Raw genomic sequence first — 21,488 nt, 5'->3', positions numbered from 1 at the left:
GTCAGCACATTTTTCCATTGCCTGTGGGGCAACAAAGCTAAGAAAACAGGTACGCACTAGACTGATCTCGGATCCTTGACTCAACAAAGATCGCTTTTTAAAAAAAAAATATTTTTATTTATTTGGCTGTACCGGGTGTTAGTTGCAGCATGCAGGATCATTAGTTGCAGCATGTGGGATCTAGTTCCTTGACCAGGGATTAAACCCGGGCCCTCTGCATTGGGAGTGTAATATTAGCCACTGGACCACCAAGGAAGTCCCTCGTTTCTCAACTGTGATCCTGTACTGACCTGGCTCAACTGCTGTCTTTCTTCTGTGCACCTAACTCTGTTCTCATCCCTAGGGGTCCAGTGAGAAAGGAGATGCACCTGTGTTGATGGCACTTGTCTCCTGGCTGTAGGAAGTCTCCCACAGAACTAAAGTGAGCTCAAGTCACTTCATAGTCTTGTATAACTTATGGTAAATCCCACACTACTATCCACTTGTTCATGTTTTATTTTCCCAAGTAAAGCTCCCGGAGGTCAGGAATTCCTCTGCATCCTCTCTGTATTGTATTATAAATACATTATTATCACTTTATGTTTTTGTATTATAAACACATTATTATAAGCTGTACTATTATAAACAAACAGGGGCTGACTCCACACCTCCTGAGGATCCCAGGTCCTCCTCTAAAAGGACCTGGGATCACAGACGTGGCGGGGTACACGGCCACTATCAGCTGCATTTTGGAATCACTACCCTGGTCTACAGGAGTGAGAGGGCAGGCCAGGCTCTGATGCACCCCTCTGGAGGTCAGGGTTGGAGCAGAACAAGGGCTCCATGGCGGAACTGAGCTGGCTTTGCACACACTGCCAGACACTGTTCGGCAGCACATGTGCCTGCTCCATGGAGCCTGCTACGACTTCAAACTCCTCAACACAGCCCTGAATACTCCTTTCCAAGTCTAAGTAGCCACTACCAACATATTGGAGAAAAATTTCTTATTATCCCTGCCCTGAACCAGACCCTATTCTTTTCTTTACACCTACCTCTTTGAAATCCTGAATTCACAAAAGGTTCCTGTAGAGAAAATAACTACCAGTAGTTCTGTGTATCTACTCAAATTCAAATTAGATAGGCTCAAACAGGCATGGGTGAGGCGTGCCCTTGGCCTCACCACAAGCCCTTGGTGTCACAAATAAATCCAAGTAGGCTGCGGCACAGGAGCCCAGCTAACTGCGCTCACCACCCGGGCACCTGCCCACCGGGGATGCGGAAGTGCACTGCGGTCCAGGATCTGTCACAGCCCAGAGGGAACCGACGGGGCCTGCCTCCCTGTGTGCAGCGCCCCCCCCCCTCCCCCGCCTGGGTACTTACACAAGCCGTTAGGTGCCGTCAGGGGTACCCGGGGTCCTAAGATGCTTCCTGGGATTGGAGGCATACCAGGAGGGGTGGGGCCACTCCCAGGGGGGTGGATGCTGGCTGCAACGGTGGGCATCATGCGGCCTGGCATGGGCTGCCCAGGCATCATGGAACCTGGGCCTGGTATCTGACCTGTGGAAGGAGGTTCAGAGTACTAAGGTAAGGAAGACAGGAATCAACTCACTGCCCGAGACTGCTAAATACAGACAAATATCTAACCCTCCAAAAGGATTTGAAAGATCGACAGAACAATAATCTGGAATATAGCTTTTAATTCAGGGTGGGGTCGGGGGCATGGAGAGATGATAGGGCAGGTCTGTGGAGTCGATGACTACCCTAAACCCTGGTATAGGCAGGTAGCTGTAAGACGTTATTACCAAAAAAAATCCTAAAAGAAAGCATTCACTCTGGTGAGTTTGGGTGAACAATAGACTGTCAGATATCTTCCTGAGGACACGAAATACCAAGCATGGACCACAGAGAATGGACAGAAGGACTTACCAGCAAGTCAGTGCACAGTCCAATGACTGAAGCTCAGTCCAGACTGAGCTTCATGCACAGGCTATCTGGGAAGGTATGCCTGAAAGGGGATTGGTCACTACCATGAAATCACCATTAAAAAGGTATTCTAATTGGAAGCCTCAAGTCCTTTTCACAAAAAAAAAAATCTCTCCCTCTGCCTGCAACCGTGCAGCACTGGCCCTGGAGAACCATGGTGGGGGAGACACACGAGAGACAGACAACTCCTCCATCTCTTCCTACTGCTTTGATAGGAAAGATAGGGGACACTGGACCCAAGAACAGTGAAGCCCCTCCTGCGTTCAGTCTCACACTGAGCCTTTAGAACTTTCAGCACTCTTCCTGAAAAGAACCAGGTAGTAACTATTTGGACTTCACAGGCCATATGGCCACTGTCACAACTTTTCAACTTGGCTATTGTAGTACGAAGACAGAGAATATATAACAAATAAGTTTTGCTGTTGTTTAGTCACTGTCCAACTTATTTGTGACCCATGGACTGTAGCCCACCAGGCTCCTCTGTCCATAGGACTCTACAGGCAAGAATACTGGAGTGGGTTGCCATTTCCTCCTCCAAGGGATCTTCCCAACACAGGATCTTCCCAAACTCACGTCTCCTGCATTGGCAGGTGGATTTTTTTTTTTTTTTTAACCACTGAGCCACCAGGGAAGCCATAACAAATAGGTGACATGTATTTATAATACATCCTTATGGACTCTGAAATGTGAATTTCACATAATTTTCATATGACATAAACATTTTCTCCAACCAGTTAAACTGTAAAAACCATTCTTATATTATGGACCCTACAAACACAGGAGATAGACCAGATTTGGTTGTAATTAGCCAATCCTGCCTTTTAATTTCAATTTCAAAAAGAAAAGCCAGGACTGGCTAAACTACAAACAAATGAAATTAAAAGACACTTGCTCCTTGGAAAGAAAGCTATGACAAAGAGAGACAGTATATTAAAAAGCAGAGGTATCATGGAGAGGGAGGTGGGAGGGGGGATCGGGATGGGGAATACGTGTAACTATATGGCTGATTCATGTCAATGTATGACAAAACCCACTGAAATGTGAAGTGATTGGCCTCCAACTAATAAAATAATATTAAAAAAAAAAAAAAAAGCAGAGGTATCACTGTCAACAAAGGTCTGTATAGAAAGAGCTATGATTTTTCTAGCAGTCATGAATGGATGCAAGAGTTGGACCAAAAGAAGGTTGAGCGTCAAAAGAATTGATGCTTTCCAACTGTGGTCCTGGAGGAGACTCTTGAGAGCTCCTTGGAGTGCAAAAAGATCAAACCAGTCAAAATCCTAAAGGAAATCAACCCTGAAGGTTCATTCGAAGGACTGATGCTGAAGCTCCAATACTTTGGCTGCCTGACAGGAAGGGCCAACTCATTGGCAAAGACCCTGATGCTGGGAAAGACTGAAGGCAAAAAAAGGAGGGGGCAGCAGAGGATGAGATGGCAGCATGTGGGATCTAGTAACCTGACCAGGGATTCAACCTGGGCCCCCTGCACTAGGAGCATGCAGTCTTAATCACTGACTGATCCACCAGGAAAATCCCAAGATTACTTTTTAAAAGCCAAAATACATCAGCCTTATGCCTCAGAATAAACAGGAGAGCAAGTCTGGAGCCCTGGGGTCCCCCTGCTCTGTAATGCAATCCTGCGGAAGTGCAGAAGAGCCCCTGAGGCCTTCTCCACCTGCTGGAGAACGAGTTGATCAAATCCCCCCAGGGAAAGCAACAGCAGCTGCTGGGCTGGCATGACCGCCACCCTCACACCACTGAGCATCAGTCATTAAAGCTGCTGGGGGCCTGGGCCACAGATTTAAGCAGTGCTGAAGTCTATCCATGGAGGGGATGACACAGAGATGAAAAGACACAAAGGCCAAGTACCCTATGAGCATACAAAGGATGAGGACACATGAAGGGTTGGCAGGCAAACCAAGGGAAAACTACGGAAGAAGCAAGTGAACAGACTTGATACCCTGTGGCTAGTTAAGACCAATCTGTGGACAACTTAGGAATTTGGATGATGTGTATACAAAGTGGAGGAAGAGAATTAGAACAGGGTAACAGCAGACTAACCTAAGCACAAGGCCTAGCCTGAGTTACGAAGTCAGAAGATAATATGAACGTTGTTTCATCTATATGCAGCCTCTTCATACTCGCCACCCCCTCTGAGATAACTACATCACCTTACTATCTACCACCTGCATTACATGTAGGAGTAATAAGCTCAAAAGATTATTTTAAAAAGATGCCCAGGTTAGAGCTAAGCTGTCCATGCTTGGTCTGCCTACACGAATCAAGGCACAAGGGATCTGATGAGTCATGCACGCAGAATGAGGTGAAAGACATGGCCAGTAAGGCTACAGGGGCCTGGCTGACAGGTTCTGAGACGTGAGGAACATGGGCCTGATTTTCTGTGTGATGGAGAGCGATAAAGAGGGATGGAGAGAGGTGCCCTTGGTTGCTCAGTGGTAAAGAATCTACCTGCCAATGAAGGAGCTACAGGTTTGATCCCTGGTCCAGGAAGACCCCCTAGAGCCCATGCTCAGCAACAGAAAAGCCACCCCAATGAGAAGCCCATGTACCACAACTAGAGAGTAACTCCCACTAGCTGCAACTAGAGAAAGGCCATGTGCAGCGATGAAGACCCAGCACAGCCTGAAATAAATAAATCTTTTTTTTTTTTTTTTATTAAGAAGGAATGCAGAGGAGTCCGAGTCTAGAACTGAGGACAAGAGCTTTTGCAGAGAAGTACGGGGTGAATGAGGGCAGGCTGAGTAGATAAGAGCTGGGAATAGCACCCTACAGGCATCCTGGGGATGGATGAGAGAACGAGGAAGAGGAAGAGGGGCAAGTGTGAAGTTGAGAAGGAGAAAAAATGGGAGCCTGGCATCTGACTGGCATGTGCAGTGCAGAGAATGGGGAAGGACTTTGGCTCTGGGATCAGGAGGTGCGTGACTGGCTGCCATTCCAGTGGAACACTGAGATGGGGTGAAGGGAAGGTGCAGAACCCTCAAAGTTTCCAATGGGCAGTAAGGAGCACACACAGAGTCTTATTATTCTGAGAATTAGGGTCAGTCCTCTGGAACTCTCCCAGTTTCCTTCTTACCACACACGTGCGAGGTCATTACTAAACACAAGGCTTTGTTTCCCACTCTCTGAATCTTGTTAATGTTGTTGTTGTATAGTTGCTCAGTCGTGTCTGACTCTGCAACCCCATGGACTGTAGCCCGCCAGGTTCCTCTGTCCATGGGATTTCTGAGGCAACAATACTGAAGTGGGTTGCCATTTTCTTCTCCAGGGGATCTTTCAGACTGAGGGAATGAACTTGTGTCTCCTGCTTGGCAGGCGGATTCCTGACTGCTGAGCCACCTAGGAACCTCTCTCAGCCTCTACTGATTCTCTAATGGTATTCCAGGTGGTGAGCAGGGAGAGAAAAGAGATTTTTGCTATTGTTGGGGATAGGAGGCCGAGTTTGGGTCCAGACCTACAAAATCCCAACCTGGAGATGAAAGAACCCTTTTAATGGATTTGCTGTGATGAATGGAAGCTGTTCACTAGAGCAGATAATACAGCTCATGGTTGTCAATGGGTACAGATTGCCCCCTTCTACCCAGTTCAACCTGGACAAGAGGCCTTTGAGCAAGTTAGAAAAAACATTTTGCCAGCCCTTCTCAGATCTCTATCTCTCTGGAAAACTGACATTAGAGCACTGAAGAATACGTTTACAAAAAGGTCAGAATGAGTACAGAATAAGGGAGAAAGAAAGAAGTAAGAGCGCAGACCAGGTGTATGCTAAGTGAACAGACACACACCTGCTCAGTCCTAACCATTCTTATCTACAGGAGCACAACAGAGTTTTCTACTGTAATATCTTGAGCAAGGTGTGGGCTGCCCAAACTCCTGGCTGACCAGTGAGCACACCCGTCAGTAAGCCACCCAATTCCACTCTCAACAGGGAAAGCACTGGTGAAAGTGAAAGTTGTTCAGTTATGTCTGACTCTGTGACCCCATGTACTATACAGACCATGGAATTCTCCAGGCCAGAATACTGGAATGTGTAGTCTTTCCCTTCTCCAGGTGATCGTCCCAACCCAGGGATCGAACCCAAGTCTCCCACATTGCAGGCGGATTCTTTACCAGAGCCACAAGGGAACCCCAAGAATACTGGAGTGGGTAGCCTATCCCTTCTCCAGCGGATCTTCCCAACCCAGAAATCAAACTGGGGTCTCCTGCATTGCAGGTGGATGCTTTACCAACTGAGCTATCAGGGAAGCCCCTACAATATCATTCTCAACAGGGAAAGCACAGATCAATGAGACAGCAATCTGAACAGTGCGATCTCCACTTCACGCTGACCTAGATGAGCGGTTCTGGACAAGTTGTTTAGGATGATCCAAGCCTCAGTTTCCTGAGATTATTATCAAGAGCAATGCTAAATATACGCTGTACTCTAACATCCAGTTCTCTGTACGATCAGGGAAACGGTTTGTTATGATGCCTTACTATGTGTCTCTGGCTCTGCCTTATGAGAGGAAGAACAAACATTCTCAAGTTAGGGTAGACAGAAGCTCAGAAAAAGTTAAGAGATTTCTTTACGGTCTTCAAACCTTTAAGAGGAATCAGATCCAAGTTTTTTGATTCTAAATCTAATTCTTTACCATACTATTCCATGCTCAAATGCAACAGGTCACGTGAAAGGACTTCATGTACCAGTCAGCATTAAAAAAAACTACGATGTAAACTTTAATTCCAAGCACCATGTTTTCTTCTTCACTGTATCAATAGTATGGAGACTGCTCTACTTCCTGCAATATATAATTTTAACAAATAAACTTGCTAGCACCTTGCAGTGGGTGGGATGGTGGCTTCCAAACACATACACACACATTCTAATACCTGGAACCTGTAAATGTAACCGTATTTGGAAAAAGCATCTTTGCAGATTTTAGCTGAGGCTCTTGCGATCATCCTAGATTATCTCGGTGGGCCCTACATCCAATGCTGAGTGTCCTTGTGAGTGTCCTTATAAAGGACACATGGAGGAAAAGACACAGGGAGAAGAAGGAAGATAAAAATGGAGTAAAGAGAGGTGTGGCCACAAGCCAAGGAAAGCTACCAGCCACCAGAAGCTGGAAGAGGCAAGGAACAGATCTCCCTGAGAGCTCCTGGAGGGAAGCCTGACCCTGCTCCAGCAGCTCCCAGAACTGTGAAACCCCTACATGCCTATTGCTACGAGTTACCATGTTTACAAAAGGGGAAGACGAAGACTGAGCAGCTCATCCAGTGCCATGAAGTGTATAAATAAGGGAGCCTGGCTCTGACCTAGGGGCTCTGGCTCCAGAGATGGGGCCCGTAACACACAGCACTCTGAAGATCAAAGTCTGAAGCATCCGTCTTCCAGTAGACTGTATGATGGAAACCCTGCTGCAGTAAGCACTTAGCTCCACAGACAGTCTGGTAGAGAGGGGAAGCAGTGGCACATTAACACAGGCGCATAGGCTTCCTTGGTGGCTCAAATGGTAAAGATCTGCCTGGAATGCAGGAGACGCGGGTTTGATCCCTGGCTTGGGAAGATCCCCTGGAGAAAGCAAAGGTTACCCACTCTAGCATTCTTGCCTGGAGAATCCCATGGACAGAGGAGCCTGGTGGGCTACAGTCCATGGGGTTGCAAAAAGTTGGACATGACTGAGCAACTAACATTTTCAACTTTCACGAGGTGATACCTACTAAAACAACATTGGGATAAGCTGCAAGCTCTGCTGTCAGGTCCATCAGCGCTGCTTCCAAAGCCACCTGCTCAAAGGCAGTGGTTGATTCCCCTATTACCTTGTATCTGTATAACAACAAGCTGGGCCAGGGGAGCTCTAGGCTTTTAAGCCCAAACTATAAACCCAACAGCTGGAAAACAAAACAACAAACCCTTTCTTTTGCAATAAATTCTGAAGCTTCTGTATAACAAAGTTCTTCTATCCTGTCATAAACAGAGCCATAAAGCCACTGGAGTACTGGTATTTAAGGTATGAGAAGACAATGGCTCCTTGGGAAGAGGTGACAACAGAAAGGAACGACTAGAGGAACAAGTTTATTTCTGCTTGTGGGACTTTGCACAGACAGACATTTCTCAGGAAAGCAGGAACACTATGAGTGAGGCAATGTCTCCGTGCCGTCCGGAGGTGCTGGTGTGCCCAGGGCAGTGGATTTAGAGAACAGATAGCCAGGAGACAGAACGCTGCTCTGAGTTGGGGCCTCTGTCACTTGCAGGCAATGACACTGACCTTATGGAATCTTTCAGGTTGTTAGAAAGACTGAAAGAGAGGGCCCAGACTATAATTAAGGAAATGAAGTCTCAGAGAGGCAATGGCATTTGGTCCCAAGTCACAAGGAACAAGGAACTGAGCTGTCTGACCCCAAGGCTCATTGTCCTTTCCTGTACATCATCCTGCCTTAGAAGGGTATTCCTTTCCTTGGAAAAGCTGATTTCTAAGGACAAAATCTGAAGAGGGGTAGAGTTTAAGAGGACTGAGGAGAAGTCAAAAACCAACTTCTTGTAAGTCAACCTCTGTCCTTTTGAGACCTAAATGTCCTTGGGTTTTCTGGTTTTTGATATAGGTCTCATCACTTTTAAATGGATGACAAGATGTGAAGGCATTTCATTTAATTTTACAAAACATTAAGAAGCCTGGCTCACAGATACCCAAAATGAATAGGAGCAGGCCTTACCAAACAAAATAAAGGGTGTGGGCATGTTTTTTATTAAGGGGAAAAAAAAAAATCTCAGGTGCTTCCTTTTCCAGTAGAGAGGGAGGTGAGAGAGAGATGTGGCTTCAGAACAGCAGCATCAAAGCATAAACTGGTGGGAGTCTGACCTACATACGAGCTTTTTTTTTTTTTTTTAAAGCAGCAGGCATCTGAAGCCTGAAAAAATGGAAAGGTTTGCTAAAATTAGGTTGTGCCTAGTGGAAAACCCCCTCTCACTCTCAGGCTTATTAGGTCTTATACTAAAGTGTCACAGCTATCACACTCAACAGACTATCATCTAAGGACTTCATGGTTCTTCTCTGGGATGGGAGAAGCAGGTGGGTAAAAGAACACAAAACGACGAAACGGGACCCGTGAATTTCCAACCTTAAGCACATTTCCTTGCCGTTTCTAACCACCCACAGCACACCCCCTGGCCGAGTCCCCCAGAGAATGGAAATAACCATGAGGGCCAAGTGAGGGGAAGCCGGGGCTCCCCGGAGACTGCTCCTCCGGTGGCAGCTTCCGGGAGCGGGAGGCCCACAGACGCTCTTTGTTGAAGACTGTGCCCTCACTGTTCTCTCTGTGGGGATAACCTGCCACTCCGGAAAGCAGCACGCAGACTTGTTATCACATGATGCGAGCAGGACCAAAGGCACCGCAGATAATAGAAACTTGGCTGCCGTGATGAGCTGGTCCAGTTCCCTTTTCAGTGTGGGGCTCTGAGCTGGGGGAGAAGAGACTAGGAAGTAGTGAGTGGCTGTCATCCTTTCCTGAGCACTGCTTCCCATGGGGAGCGTTGTGTAAGTGGATCTAATGTGGGGGCCTGAAAGTCAAGCGCTTAATGCCTTGCTTGGAAATTTCACTGAACAACCAGTATTTTATTCACTGATGCAAAATATTCTAGTTTTATTATTAAAACATCTCTACCATCCCTGAGTTCTCATCAGATCAGATCAATTCCTACTCTGATTTTTGGGGGGCACTTCTAAAAATTCTTACACTATTAATGAGGAAATGATACAGGTTATTTAAACCAACATGTCCTTTTCTCTCCGTTTTTCACTCACAGAGACATAAAAAGGCTTCCCCAATGCAGGCGGCTCACTCCAGATCCGTGAGGCATGAATACTCAAGAGCGCCTCATTTACTATTAAAAGCCCAAGGGGAAGGCAGAGCTTACACTGCACTCACATCCTAGATTTTTAGACAATCTCCCTAAAATACACTTGGCCCTCTGTTCCTCCGTATCCATGGGATCTGCATCTGTGGGTATGGAGGGCCGACTGTATTCACTGTTCAGTATCATTTTAGTTAAGAGATGTGGGCATCTTGTGGATACTCATGCACCTCCAACTGGGGTTCCTGAACCAATCCCTGGTGGAAACTGAGGGACGACTGTAGGTGCCAAGGCCCCTGGGGGAGACAACCTGCAGTCACAGGTGTCCTCCTTGATCACACTCAAGAACACCTCAGGGAAGAGCAGCCACTACCCTGCCACGCTCCTTGGCTCCCCATGTGCTGTCATGAATACAATGGGCCAGGCTGTGGGCAAGCATGTGCTCAAAAACTGGTGGCTGCCATGACTCTTTCATCTGTGCCAATTTGGAAAGGCAGTCGTGCAGGAAGAAACAGTTATGGCTTTAATTTACGAATCAGTTCCATGAGATCACACTGTGTTTCAATTTAAATGAAAAGACAAAATGCAGTGCTGTGTATTTTATGAAGATCAACAAACCTAAGGGTGGTATAAGGACGGTTATGGGCACCTCCAGTTTCCATCTGCCAACTGTACACTGGAGATTCTTCCTTTGACTTTTTGTTTGATGAAAACAAATCACGTTTGGACACTTCATCAGGGATAAGAACAAAATCTACAAAAAGCTCGAGTTCGCAGGTGAATTAGGAGTAGGACCAAATAGTAAGAGCCCAAGAAGACAGATAGCAGCAAACAGATGTACTCTGTATACAAAAATTCTAAGCATGTGAATGAATTAAAGGGGTGGATGGAAGGACTGCAGAGGTACAAACTAAACGGAATATTTACAGGTGTTGATTTATACTAGCCCCTCTGGTGCTTGGGCCCAAAAGGGCTCGACAGTCTCACAACATGGAGCCATATTTTAATGAGTTCTACCATGAACTGATGGCCAATTATGTGGAGAAAGATTACATGTGTTTTATCTACAAAATAATATAAATTCTATGAAGTCAGAGAGCTGGACAAATTCACCACTTGACCTTCTTTCACCACTTTCCCAACCTGGCTGGCTTTTAGAGGCTGATTTTTCTCCTTCCTTCATACACCATAAATTCTGGCCAAATACCAAAACTAGTCTACTGACCTGGATAATTACCCCCAGCTTGTAACATAAATGCTGTGGCCTGCTAACTTTGCTAAACCTAGGAAATATTAGTTGGAAGGACTACATTCACAGTTATGAACTTACACCTGTGGCTAATGAGAGACTATAAAGTTGTTCTCCTCCTAAAATATTACAGATTCCCTCGCTTGCCTTAATATAAAAAGCCCCTTTAGCCAATTTCTAGAATCTGGTGTACCAGACTTAGCTGTTAAAACCAGTCTTTTCTGAATTGCTAATATTGAGTTAGCTTTTAATTAGTGGGTTCAATTTATTATTCATAATTTTACTTTCCAACACATCTGATTTTTATATTCAAACTCCAAAGCAACCCCACAAAGGGGGAAACTATGGAAAATGATCACCTTGAGCTGTTGGAACTCCTGTACCCTACAGGAGAGAATATAAACTGGCATTACCATTTTGACAAAATTTTGGCAGCATCAACTAATGTGAATACATGGATTTCCTTAGACTCATTCTAGGCACGTGACCAACTTCACTGCTTAAGGGCACGCACAAGAGAAATGCACACCAACGCCTCCATAAGACAGGCGCACATCCATGATCACAGCAGCAATGACTATTTCCAGTAACTAAAATGGAAAAGAAGCGAACAGCCATCAGCAGGAGAATGCATCATGGTATATAACAAATCATGGCAGAGTCACACAGTGGAACACATGTAGTAAGAAGAAAGAGCAAATCTATGACGAGCCACGACAATGCAGATGCATCTCACATACGCAGTATCCACTGAAAGAAGCCAAAAGGACAAAAATCAGCAGGAGATCCCATCCAGATATCATTCAAAGCCAGTCCAAAGAATCTATGGTGTTGGACTTTGGGACCGTTGCTACCCAGGGGGAGGGAAGAGATCGCAAAAAGCCATGAGGGTTCTTCTGAGTGTTGGTTACACAGGTATGTTCTCTTTGTTAAAAATCATCAAGTATTTACTAGGGCTAGTGTATTTTTTCATATGTATGTTACATTTCAATAAAAAAATTTTCAAGAAAACAGGGACTTTCTTGGCAGTTCAGTGATTAAGACTTCGCACTTCCACTGCAGCGGGTGTGGGTGCGATCCCTGGTTGGGGAACTAAGCTCTCACATACCGCATGGCAAAAAGAGAATAGCTTGGCACAAAAACACTCTCATTATACACATAACGATCCTTTTCTTCAAAATTCACTTAAGAAAAGCCCATTTCTCTAAGTAAAAAGAGAAACATAACCTATTTGTATTCTACAGGCTTATTTTACAAACTCTAGTTTTTCGCCACTGTCTCCATGAAAGAATATAGCTATATCTGAGTCTGCTATCAATCCCCTTGGTCCTCCATCACAGGAAGGGGCATCGTGATATCACTTTGGAATAAGAGGGAGTCCGGCATGAAGCCTGGCTCCACCATGCGACAAGGGAACATAGCCTTGACATGCATTAGTTCTTCACTTCTAAAGGGAGGACAGTGAGAATTAAGTAAAAATACTGTGGGTGAAGGGCCTGGCATACAAACACCTGTTCTCACCAGGATGTAATTTAGAAAAAAAGGCAGAAGGACACTTTTTCTAAATGCAGATGGTAGAGAACTTCCTGAGAAATTCTGTGAATAGTTACTGCGGATGGTGATGCTTCAATACCATTAAGAACAAATGCCACAGCAAACCTCCTCTTAAACATTTATCCCAAGAGTTTAAGGAATTAAATTTTAAAATATCTGTTTTTGAAAAAAAATCACTTCGGGTTCATCATTCTGTTAAGCATTCACAGCTTTTAACGTGTTAGAAAATTAGATTTTAAGACCCACTCAAGCAGACAGAAGGACTGAGAAGTAAAGTAATCCTGTGTCATAAGCCTGGCAGACTTCTTAAACTATCTTCACAAATGTCATATAGATCAAGTAGCAAGTCTAATGATGCTAGTAAATTCCACAACTGCGATCTGTGTGTGTTGTGTGAAAGAGAGAGAAAGAGACAGAGAGAGAAAGCCCCATTTTTGGGTCAAGCCAATAAAAACTAATGCCTAAACATGTTTGGGGCTGTAAAGTAAAAATTCATATTGGTAACATAAATTGTCAGATCATAGTTGTTTCAGTCATGGCTTCCTCAGGCAAACATATCTGCTTATTTCTATGAGATTTAGAAATTCTGCCATTTGAGGAAGTCAGGTCAAATGACATTAGTAACAGTGGGAATATTCTCAGGCTTCCAAGGGTCTTCCTATTTTTATTTCACCTGAGCTCCGCACGCCTCGGCCAGAGAGCCTGCATCCCACTCTAGAAAGTACAGACTTTGGCTCTGGAGGCACCTGACACATTACCATAAAGTACTTATAAAAATCTTACAGGAAGACTGTTACTAGAGCAATATAGTACACCACACAGCCACATATATTACCTTCCAGGAAGGGAAGGAATATGGGGAGAGATGATGCAATTAAAAGTACATTTTAAGTTTTAATGATGTCAGTAGTTAAGCTTGAAAGAACTGTGAGCTCAACTTTCAAGGTAGTTAAAATGTGGTAAAAAGCTGCCAACTTGAAGGGCACCCACGAACTAAAAGATGGGACAATTTCAGAATGAAAATGAGTAAGGTCCATAACACTGAAACACATAAACAAACAAGGACATACAAATTCACAATACTAAAAGCATACACACACAACAGAAAAATCCTTATTGGTCACCTTTGGAGACTCTTTGCGGGGGCGGGGAGTGGAGGGGTGGCTTGGGGGAGGAGGGAGGACTTGTTATTCAGGTTACTAATAAATAAAGGGAAAGAATGAAATATTTATCCAGGCTTTCTTGCAAGGATTGATTTTCAGGGTAACAAAATGACTGGTGAAGACAAGCTTTTGTAATAAAAGAATCACTGCTAGCAAATGTAGAATATAAATAAATAAAGGCAGAAAGGACAATAAATTCAGAAATCTTACCATTTTGCAACACCTGACGAAATAACTGATCTAGGAAGCAATTCTCATTGGCAGGTAAAATCTTAAGTGAGTTATTTAATGGGGAACTTAGGAACACCAAAACCACTGGCAAACCTGAATGTCACCAAGAGAGAATGGACAACACAAGAAAAATGCCTGCACCCCCAAAGTGACCCTGAACCTGCAAAAATATCCAGCGCCATCCTGTGGTTTATTTATGGGCAATGTGTGGGAGGGGGAAAGGGGGGAGAAGGCCATGTGAAAAGACACCATGCACCTGGAGTGCACGATCGGGCACAGCCACAGGCGCGAGACCTAGACTTCTTCAACACACGAAGTGAAGCTGTGCAACAGGTATTTGGGGGCTTGTTACGCTATTCTATTTTCATCCACAGATGATTTCTATAACGAAAAGCTTAGATTGGCAGAAAGGTGATGATCACTGAAAATGCATCGTTAAGAGATCACTGTACTTTTCACGTCTATCTTTGAAATATCAATTAAAAAAATAGTGAAGACAACCCAAGGATGAATTTTTAAGGAACTTTGGGATATACTGCTGACCTATCCAAGAAAAAGGCATCATGCCAACAGGACCCTGGAAAGAGAACCCAGCAGGCTTCATGCGCTGATGGCTGTAAAGCCAGATTCACTTGTCTACCACGTCCTGGAAGACGATGGACATTTTGCACAGTCTCAGTCAGAAATCCCCAATGGCGAGGTCTGACCCCCTGATGCTTCGGGCACAAGGATGAGCCCGGCGCATCTGTGAGCAGATTCCTCTCACCTGGCTGGGGCGGGTGAGGCGGTGGCATCTGGTGGTGCATCAGAGGGTAGGGAGGGGGCTGCTGATGAGGCATCATGCCGGGATGTCCTGCTGCTCCCAGCGGCGCCAGGCCGGGTCCTCCCGAGTGTTGGTGTGCCTGCTGAGGGTTCGGCCCGTGCTGCTGCTGTTCCATTTGCTGTCGGGCTCGCAACTCAGCGTATTTCAGCTGCTCCATGTGGAAGTTCTGGCGCTCCGTAAGCAACTGCTGCCTCTGTTGTTCTAACTGTTAAGAAAAGAATGGGGAAGAGAAATGACACCAGGAGAGGCTTTCAGGATTGGATGCCAACACAGGACATCTACATGGTGCTGAAGTTCCCCAAACCTCATCACCGTTACATCGCCACCTCCTCTCCTGCAACCACCACAGTCAGAGAAAACGCACTGCTTCTTGAGTAGCATGAAGTCAAGTTTTTCTCTATGTTAAGTGTAAGATTTGCCTTTCCTTGGAACCTTCACCCCATGTGGGGCAATTGTACTCAGGACACAGGTAATCCCTCTGTTTGGCAGGCCTTCAGATATTTAAAAAATAGCTTCCACGACCACCTTACTCTTCCTCAGGTGACACAAGCATCTCTTGTCCTCTTGATAGTTCCTTAAGATACTAGTATTTCAAGTCCAACCATTTTAGGTGCTCTCTTCTGAAAGTGATCCTTTTGGCTACTATTTTAGAATGTGACATCACAGTTAAATCCTCTGCACAAGTGGACGAGGCCTTAGCTGAAAAGATACACAGCTTCTAGATGGAACTTTGTAACCGCCACTGTAAATCTTAGCTTCCAAGTAGCCAAAATTATACTGGCTGACACATTCACAGCATATTTTCAAAGTCTAAACAAAAATTCACATGACTCGTGGTCTGAAGAATATAATCATTTCAGTATTCAAGATAATCTTTCTGGGACCCAAATTAAAATACAGAGAAATAAGAGAAGTTATTATAAATAAATAATACATAAGTTATTATAAATACATAAGAAGTTAAGTTATTATATGTGCTAGAAAATCGAGAAACCATATGCCAAACAGTAGCTCAGAATGGGTGGTCACCTTAAAAGCCATCAAAATTAATTTAAACCCAGAGGTGACAGAAAAATCATCTTTAACATGAACAAAATTAAAAATCCAGGTTTCTAGAAGTAAACATTATAAAGATCATAAGGAGGGTTTGATCTATTTCTACTCTATAATGTTCTACCCCACCATTTTCAAGAGCAAGATCTTATTCACTGGGAGGCATTTCTATAGCAGCCACAATGGCTCTTGGGCACTTGAGATGTGGCTAATCTGAAAGGAGATGTACTATCAATGTAACATCTGCATTGAATTTTGAAATCTGAAAAAAACTAATTTTTCATACTGATTACATGTTAAGAATAACATACATATATTGCATTAAATAAAACATCTCTATGATCTTATTGTTGTTTTTTACTGTGGCTACTAGAAAATTTTAAATTACATATATGGCTCACTATATTTCTGTTGGAGAGCACTACTCCAAGCATTTGATAAGTTAAGGAAATGTAACGTTTCGGCTTTCAGGAGCAGTTTTATAGATAAATACTACATACTATCATTTGCAAAATCTAGGTAGAAGATGCATGAGTATTTGCTTGCAAATCTGGGCTTTTAGCAGAGAGCAGCTTGGGGAGACGTCCCTGAGGAGCCTAGTGAGAAGCTTCACTGGCTGTCAGGAGTTAGCTAGGAGGGAACATCCACAGATGGACTGGGTGAGGGAAGACAGGCCGTGGACACAGCATGAAGACAACCAGCATGGCCAGGTGAGGAGGAGAAGAAAGGGAGAGAACAGATGGCAACACTCATACCCCGTGTGTGGTTTAGCTGGCTTGCAGTGTCTCCCTTGGGAGATGGAGATCTGAAACGAACGATTCTGTGAGTGGCTGAGGGTGCTCAGGAGAGAGGAGACAGGGCGCCATTGCTACCATGGTCCAGCAGGTTGGTGGGAGCTCTTCCTAACAGTGACCACAAGAGGCTACAGCCTGGTCAGTTTAACATACCCTTCTTTTCAGAACTGGAAGGGAGCTATAAGATGTCAACAGCCAGAGAATCCTCTGCAAGAAGTCCAGCTCTACAAGACGACTAATCAGTGAGATAATGGAGATAAAAGGTAAATAAAAAAAAAAGAAAGAAAGAAATCTAAAGACTGTGACCATAAGTCCTAGGTTTTGCATTCTTCTAACCATTCTTTCCAGGAAATTTAGCACTACCCTGAAGTTAGACTTACAAGGTTGCCAGAAAAGGACCTCAACCTACGTTCCTGTTGAGCCACTATTGCTCTGGACAGCTTTGCTGAAGTCCTGCAGTTATGTAAGAACTCTAGAATATAGGTCAAGATCTGCTTTATAAAAAGCTGAACTGTTACTGGAGGGAGATTTTGTGTCTCTGAGAGGAAATTTTACCTATCTCAGTGTTTGTTTATTTTAAAACCAAACCAGCCTTTCTTTAGGAGCTGACCTTAGTATCAAAGTATTAATCTTGGAGAGAAACATTTACCCCACCTTCCTTGTCTAGTGAAGTCATCTGATTCTTTACAACCCCATGGACTGTAGCCTGCTAGGTTCCTCCATCCATGGGATTTTCCAGGTAAGAATACTGGAGTGGGTTGCCATTTCCTTCTCCAGATCTTCCTGACCCAGGGATTGAAGCTGGGTCTCCCGCATAGTAGGCAGATGCTTTACCATCTGAGCCACCAGGAAGTCCAATCTTGGTCTAAAATGAGTTAAACTCAATTATACTATTTTCTCATGAGCTTCAATTATCACTTCAAAACATACAAAGTAATTAAAAGATAATTAGAAGAATTAAAAAGGATGTGATTAAATATAGATACGCACATACACACACACCTGGAAAGAACCCAATTTAATGGGGAAGGAAATGGCAACCCACTCCAGTGTTCTTGCCTGGAAAATCCCATGGACAGAGGAGCCTGGAGGGCTGCAGTCCATGGGGTCGCAGAGAGTCAGATATGACTGAGTGACTAAGCAACATTAGTTTTTTAAAATAACAGTTCTCATCACATGATAAAGTTTTTTGTATTTGTGTGAGATGAAGAATGTTAACTAATTTTGTCAATCATTAGGTTGTATACCTTAACTTATGATATTCTACATCCATTGTCTCACAATAAAACTGAAAGAAAAATAGTTTTAAAACAGGAAAAAAAAAAAAAAAAGAACCCAATTTAAGCTTTAGATTAAACGTGTAACGAATAGGTCCTGTAAAGTGAGAGCAATGTCCACGGCAGGTTACCAGCTGGCTCCAGGAGGACCACCTCTGTTCTGGTGAGCATGCAGCAGAGTTGAGGGACACGTACTGGCCCCACCATACAAAAGGCATCTCTCTTTGTTATAAGTAACTGACCATTGCTGCCTGCATGCTAAAGTTGCTTCAGTCGTGTCCAACTCCGTGTGCCTCTAGGAACTGTAGCCCACCAGGCTCCTCTGTTCATGGGATTCTGCAGGCAAGAACACTGAAGTCCGACTCTGTGTGGCTCTATCAACTGTAGCCCACCAGGCTCCTCTGTTCATGGGATTCTCCAGGCAAGAACACTGAAGTGGGTTGTCGTGCCCTCCTCCAGGTGGTTTTCCCATCCCAGGGATCAAACTCTCATCTCTTAGTCTAACCTGCATTGGCAGGTGGGTTCTTTACCATTAGCACCACCACTGTTACTCAATCTCACTGCCACTTTTGTGGCAATCAAATGTGAATGTGAACTGTGTATTTCTGAGGAGAGTACGACAGTTCTGAGAAAATTTGAAATTCACAAAACCAATAAACCAGTGATTCTACATGTGGAAATCTGTGCTAGAAAACTGTATGTATGTTTGTATAAGGATAGTCATTAATGTATTATTTTTGATGTACATTTATGTCTGAGATACAGAGTAGAAAAAAAGCAAGTTGCAATAATAATATTATATTTATAACAACTATATATTTATATGTATAAAAACTTTGTGGTCACATACAAACATTATCTACTCATTGAAAATGTGCTGGAAGACACTAAATTATTAACAGTGATTATTCCTAGGAATAAACTTGAAGTCACTTTTTAATGTATTCATATTGTTTGTGTAATCACAAACAAAACACTAAAACTGATCAAGCTACATGCTTCAGATAAACTGACTTTCTTCTCTCCCTTTTCTATGATCAAAGACTATAGATAAGTTCCCACAGCTAAGCCAAATAGTGTAGATTACTCCTATAAACAGGGAGTTAATGAATCCATTCACTTTCTTTCACGGCTAGAATCTGGGTTTAGGGAACCCAGTATCATACAAAGCTGCCTATGGCTCTGATCTGAAGACACCCCCGACCCCCACGGCATTCAAACTCTGCCTTTTTCTCCCTCTTCATTCAGACACTGTGTATGTATAAAGCAGCAAATCCAAGCGGAACCAGAACACAACAGAGCACTTTTCTACACCAAGACCCCAAACGCACACACAGCTGCAAGTGCAGCTGAAGTTCACACAGAGCATCTCTCCCAACTTCATTTGCATAGAACAGGGAGGAGGGGTGGGAAACAGTAAAAGGAGGTGGGGGCCTCAAAAATTCATCTATACTGCCAAGGGTAGTGGCAGAGCCTTGAAGACTCTGACTACTTGGCCTCAGAACTGAAGTAAATAAACACACCTTCCTTTGAAAAGTTTGATATCAACAAACAGAAATCCACTTAAGAAAAAAGTGGATATAATCATTCCTTTGTACACCTCTGGAAAAACAAAACAGCACAACTGCATCTTTCTGCTTCTACACCTGCTTCTGGAGGTGGAAATCCCAAAGTGGAGCCGACATCATTTTTGTGACCGGTCACCTGTAAAGTCCTAGTAAAGTGCCTGCTGCCTGAAGCCCTATGTCTTTTCAAATAAACTCACTTCTAAGTACAGCTTTCTTAATCTCAGATAAAACTATTCATAATGTCATGGTGCCTGTCTACCAATAGATTCAATTACATGACAGGCAGTACAAACATGAAAGGGGGCTACCCCAGTGGCCCAGAGGTATGAAGAAACTGCCTGCAATGCAGTAGCAGCAGGAGATGTGGGTTTGATCCCTGGGCCAGGAAGATATCCTGGAGAAGGGCATGGCAACCCACTCCATTATTCTTGCCTGGAGAACCCCATGAACAGAGGAGCCTGGCAGACTGCAGTCCCATGTCTGACTCTAGGGTCACAGAGTAGGACCTGACTGAGGTGACTTAGCACACACACACATGCACAGAGACAAACTACTGTCAATATAAATACACAGGAAACTATTCTTCCGGGGCAGTATAAAATTAACTTTTTGCTCTTTTGTTCTTAATTTGTCATAAGGGACTTCTGTGATTAGAGCACCATTGTCCCTGACTTTATGCTGTTCCCTCCTCCTAACTCCCACCCACCTTCCTACTCCTTAGTTTCAAACGTGTCAGTCATGCTCCAGCCTCAAGAGTCTCTGACACTGGCTGTTTCTAGGCCTTAAAGACATTCACCCAACTGTCAGTTTGCCAAGGCCTACTCAGATAACATCAGTTAATAATCAAACCCTTCTCTTGCCTCTCCCAGTCTCACCTATCCATCCTGAAACATAATGGTATGTATCAGTTCAGTTCAGTCGCTCAGTCGTGTCCGACTCTTTGCGACCCCGTGAATCGCAGCACGCCAGGCCTCCCTGTCCATCACCAACTCCTGGAGTTTACTCAAATTCATGTCCATCGAGTCGGTGATACCATCCAGCCATCTCATCCTCTGTCATCCCCTTCTCCTCCTGCCCCCAGTCCCTCCCAGCATCAGGGTCTTTTCCAATGAGTCAACTCTTCGCATGAGGTGGCCAAAGTACTGGAGTTTCAGTTTCAGCATCAGTCCTTCCAATGAACACCCAGGACTGATCTCCTTTAGGATGGACTGGTTGGATCTCCTTGCAGCCCAAGGGACTCTCAAGAGTCTTCTCCAACACCACAGTTCAAAAGCATCAATTCTGTGGCGCTCAGCTTTCTTCACAGTCCAACTCTCACATCCATACATGACCATTGGAAAAACCACAGTCTTGACTAGACGGACTTCTGTTGGCAAAGTAAGGTCTCTGGTTTTTAATATACTATCTAATTTGGTCATAACTTTCCTTCCAAGGAGTAAGCGTCTTTTAATTTCATGGCTGCAGTCACCATCTGCGGTGATTTTGGAGAAAAAAATAAAGTCTGACACTATTTCCACGTTTCCCCATCTATTTGCCATGAAGTGATGGGACCAGATGCCATGATCTTAGTTTTCTGAATGTTGAGTTTTAAGCCAACTTTTTCACTCTCCTCTTTCACTTTCATCAAGAGGCTTTTTAGTTCCTCTTCACTTTCTGCCATAAGGGTGGTGTCATCTGCATATCTGAGGTTATTGATATTTCTCCTGGCAGTCTTGATTCCAGCTTGTGCTTCTTCCAGCCCAGCGTTTCTCATGATGTACTTTGCATAGAAGTTAAATAAGCAGGGGGACAATATACAGCCTTGACGTACTCCTTTTCCTATTTGGAACCAGTCTGTTGGTCCATGTCCAGTTCTAACTGCTGCTTCCTGACCTGAATATAGGTTTCTCAAGAAGTGGGTCAGGTGGTCTGCTATTCCCATCTCTTTCATAACTTTCCACAGTTTATTGTCATCCACACAGTCAAACA

At 44.2% G+C, this 21,488-nt stretch overlaps 1 protein-coding gene across 2 annotated transcripts in view; it reads right to left on the bottom strand.

The window, feature by feature from the left end:
- SMARCC1 (SWI/SNF related, matrix associated, actin dependent regulator of chromatin subfamily c member 1) overlaps positions 1–21,488 on the bottom strand; it is a 120,111-nt gene that overhangs the window by 3,411 nt on the left and 95,212 nt on the right. For both annotated transcript variants that reach the window (XM_065933829.1, XM_065933828.1), the window contains exons 26-27: positions 14,772–15,033; positions 1,360–1,536 (exon numbers count right to left, since the gene is read on the bottom strand). In XM_065933829.1, the coding sequence (XP_065789901.1) occupies positions 1,360–1,536; positions 14,772–15,033 (439 nt within the window). The remainder of the gene's footprint in view (positions 1–1,359; positions 1,537–14,771; positions 15,034–21,488) is intronic.

This window comes from Muntiacus reevesi, chromosome 4 (genome assembly GCF_963930625.1).
Source record: "Muntiacus reevesi chromosome 4, mMunRee1.1, whole genome shotgun sequence".
Classification (NCBI taxonomy): Eukaryota; Metazoa; Chordata; class Mammalia; order Artiodactyla; family Cervidae; genus Muntiacus; species Muntiacus reevesi.
This window is presented reverse-complemented; position numbering and strand designations above follow the sequence as displayed.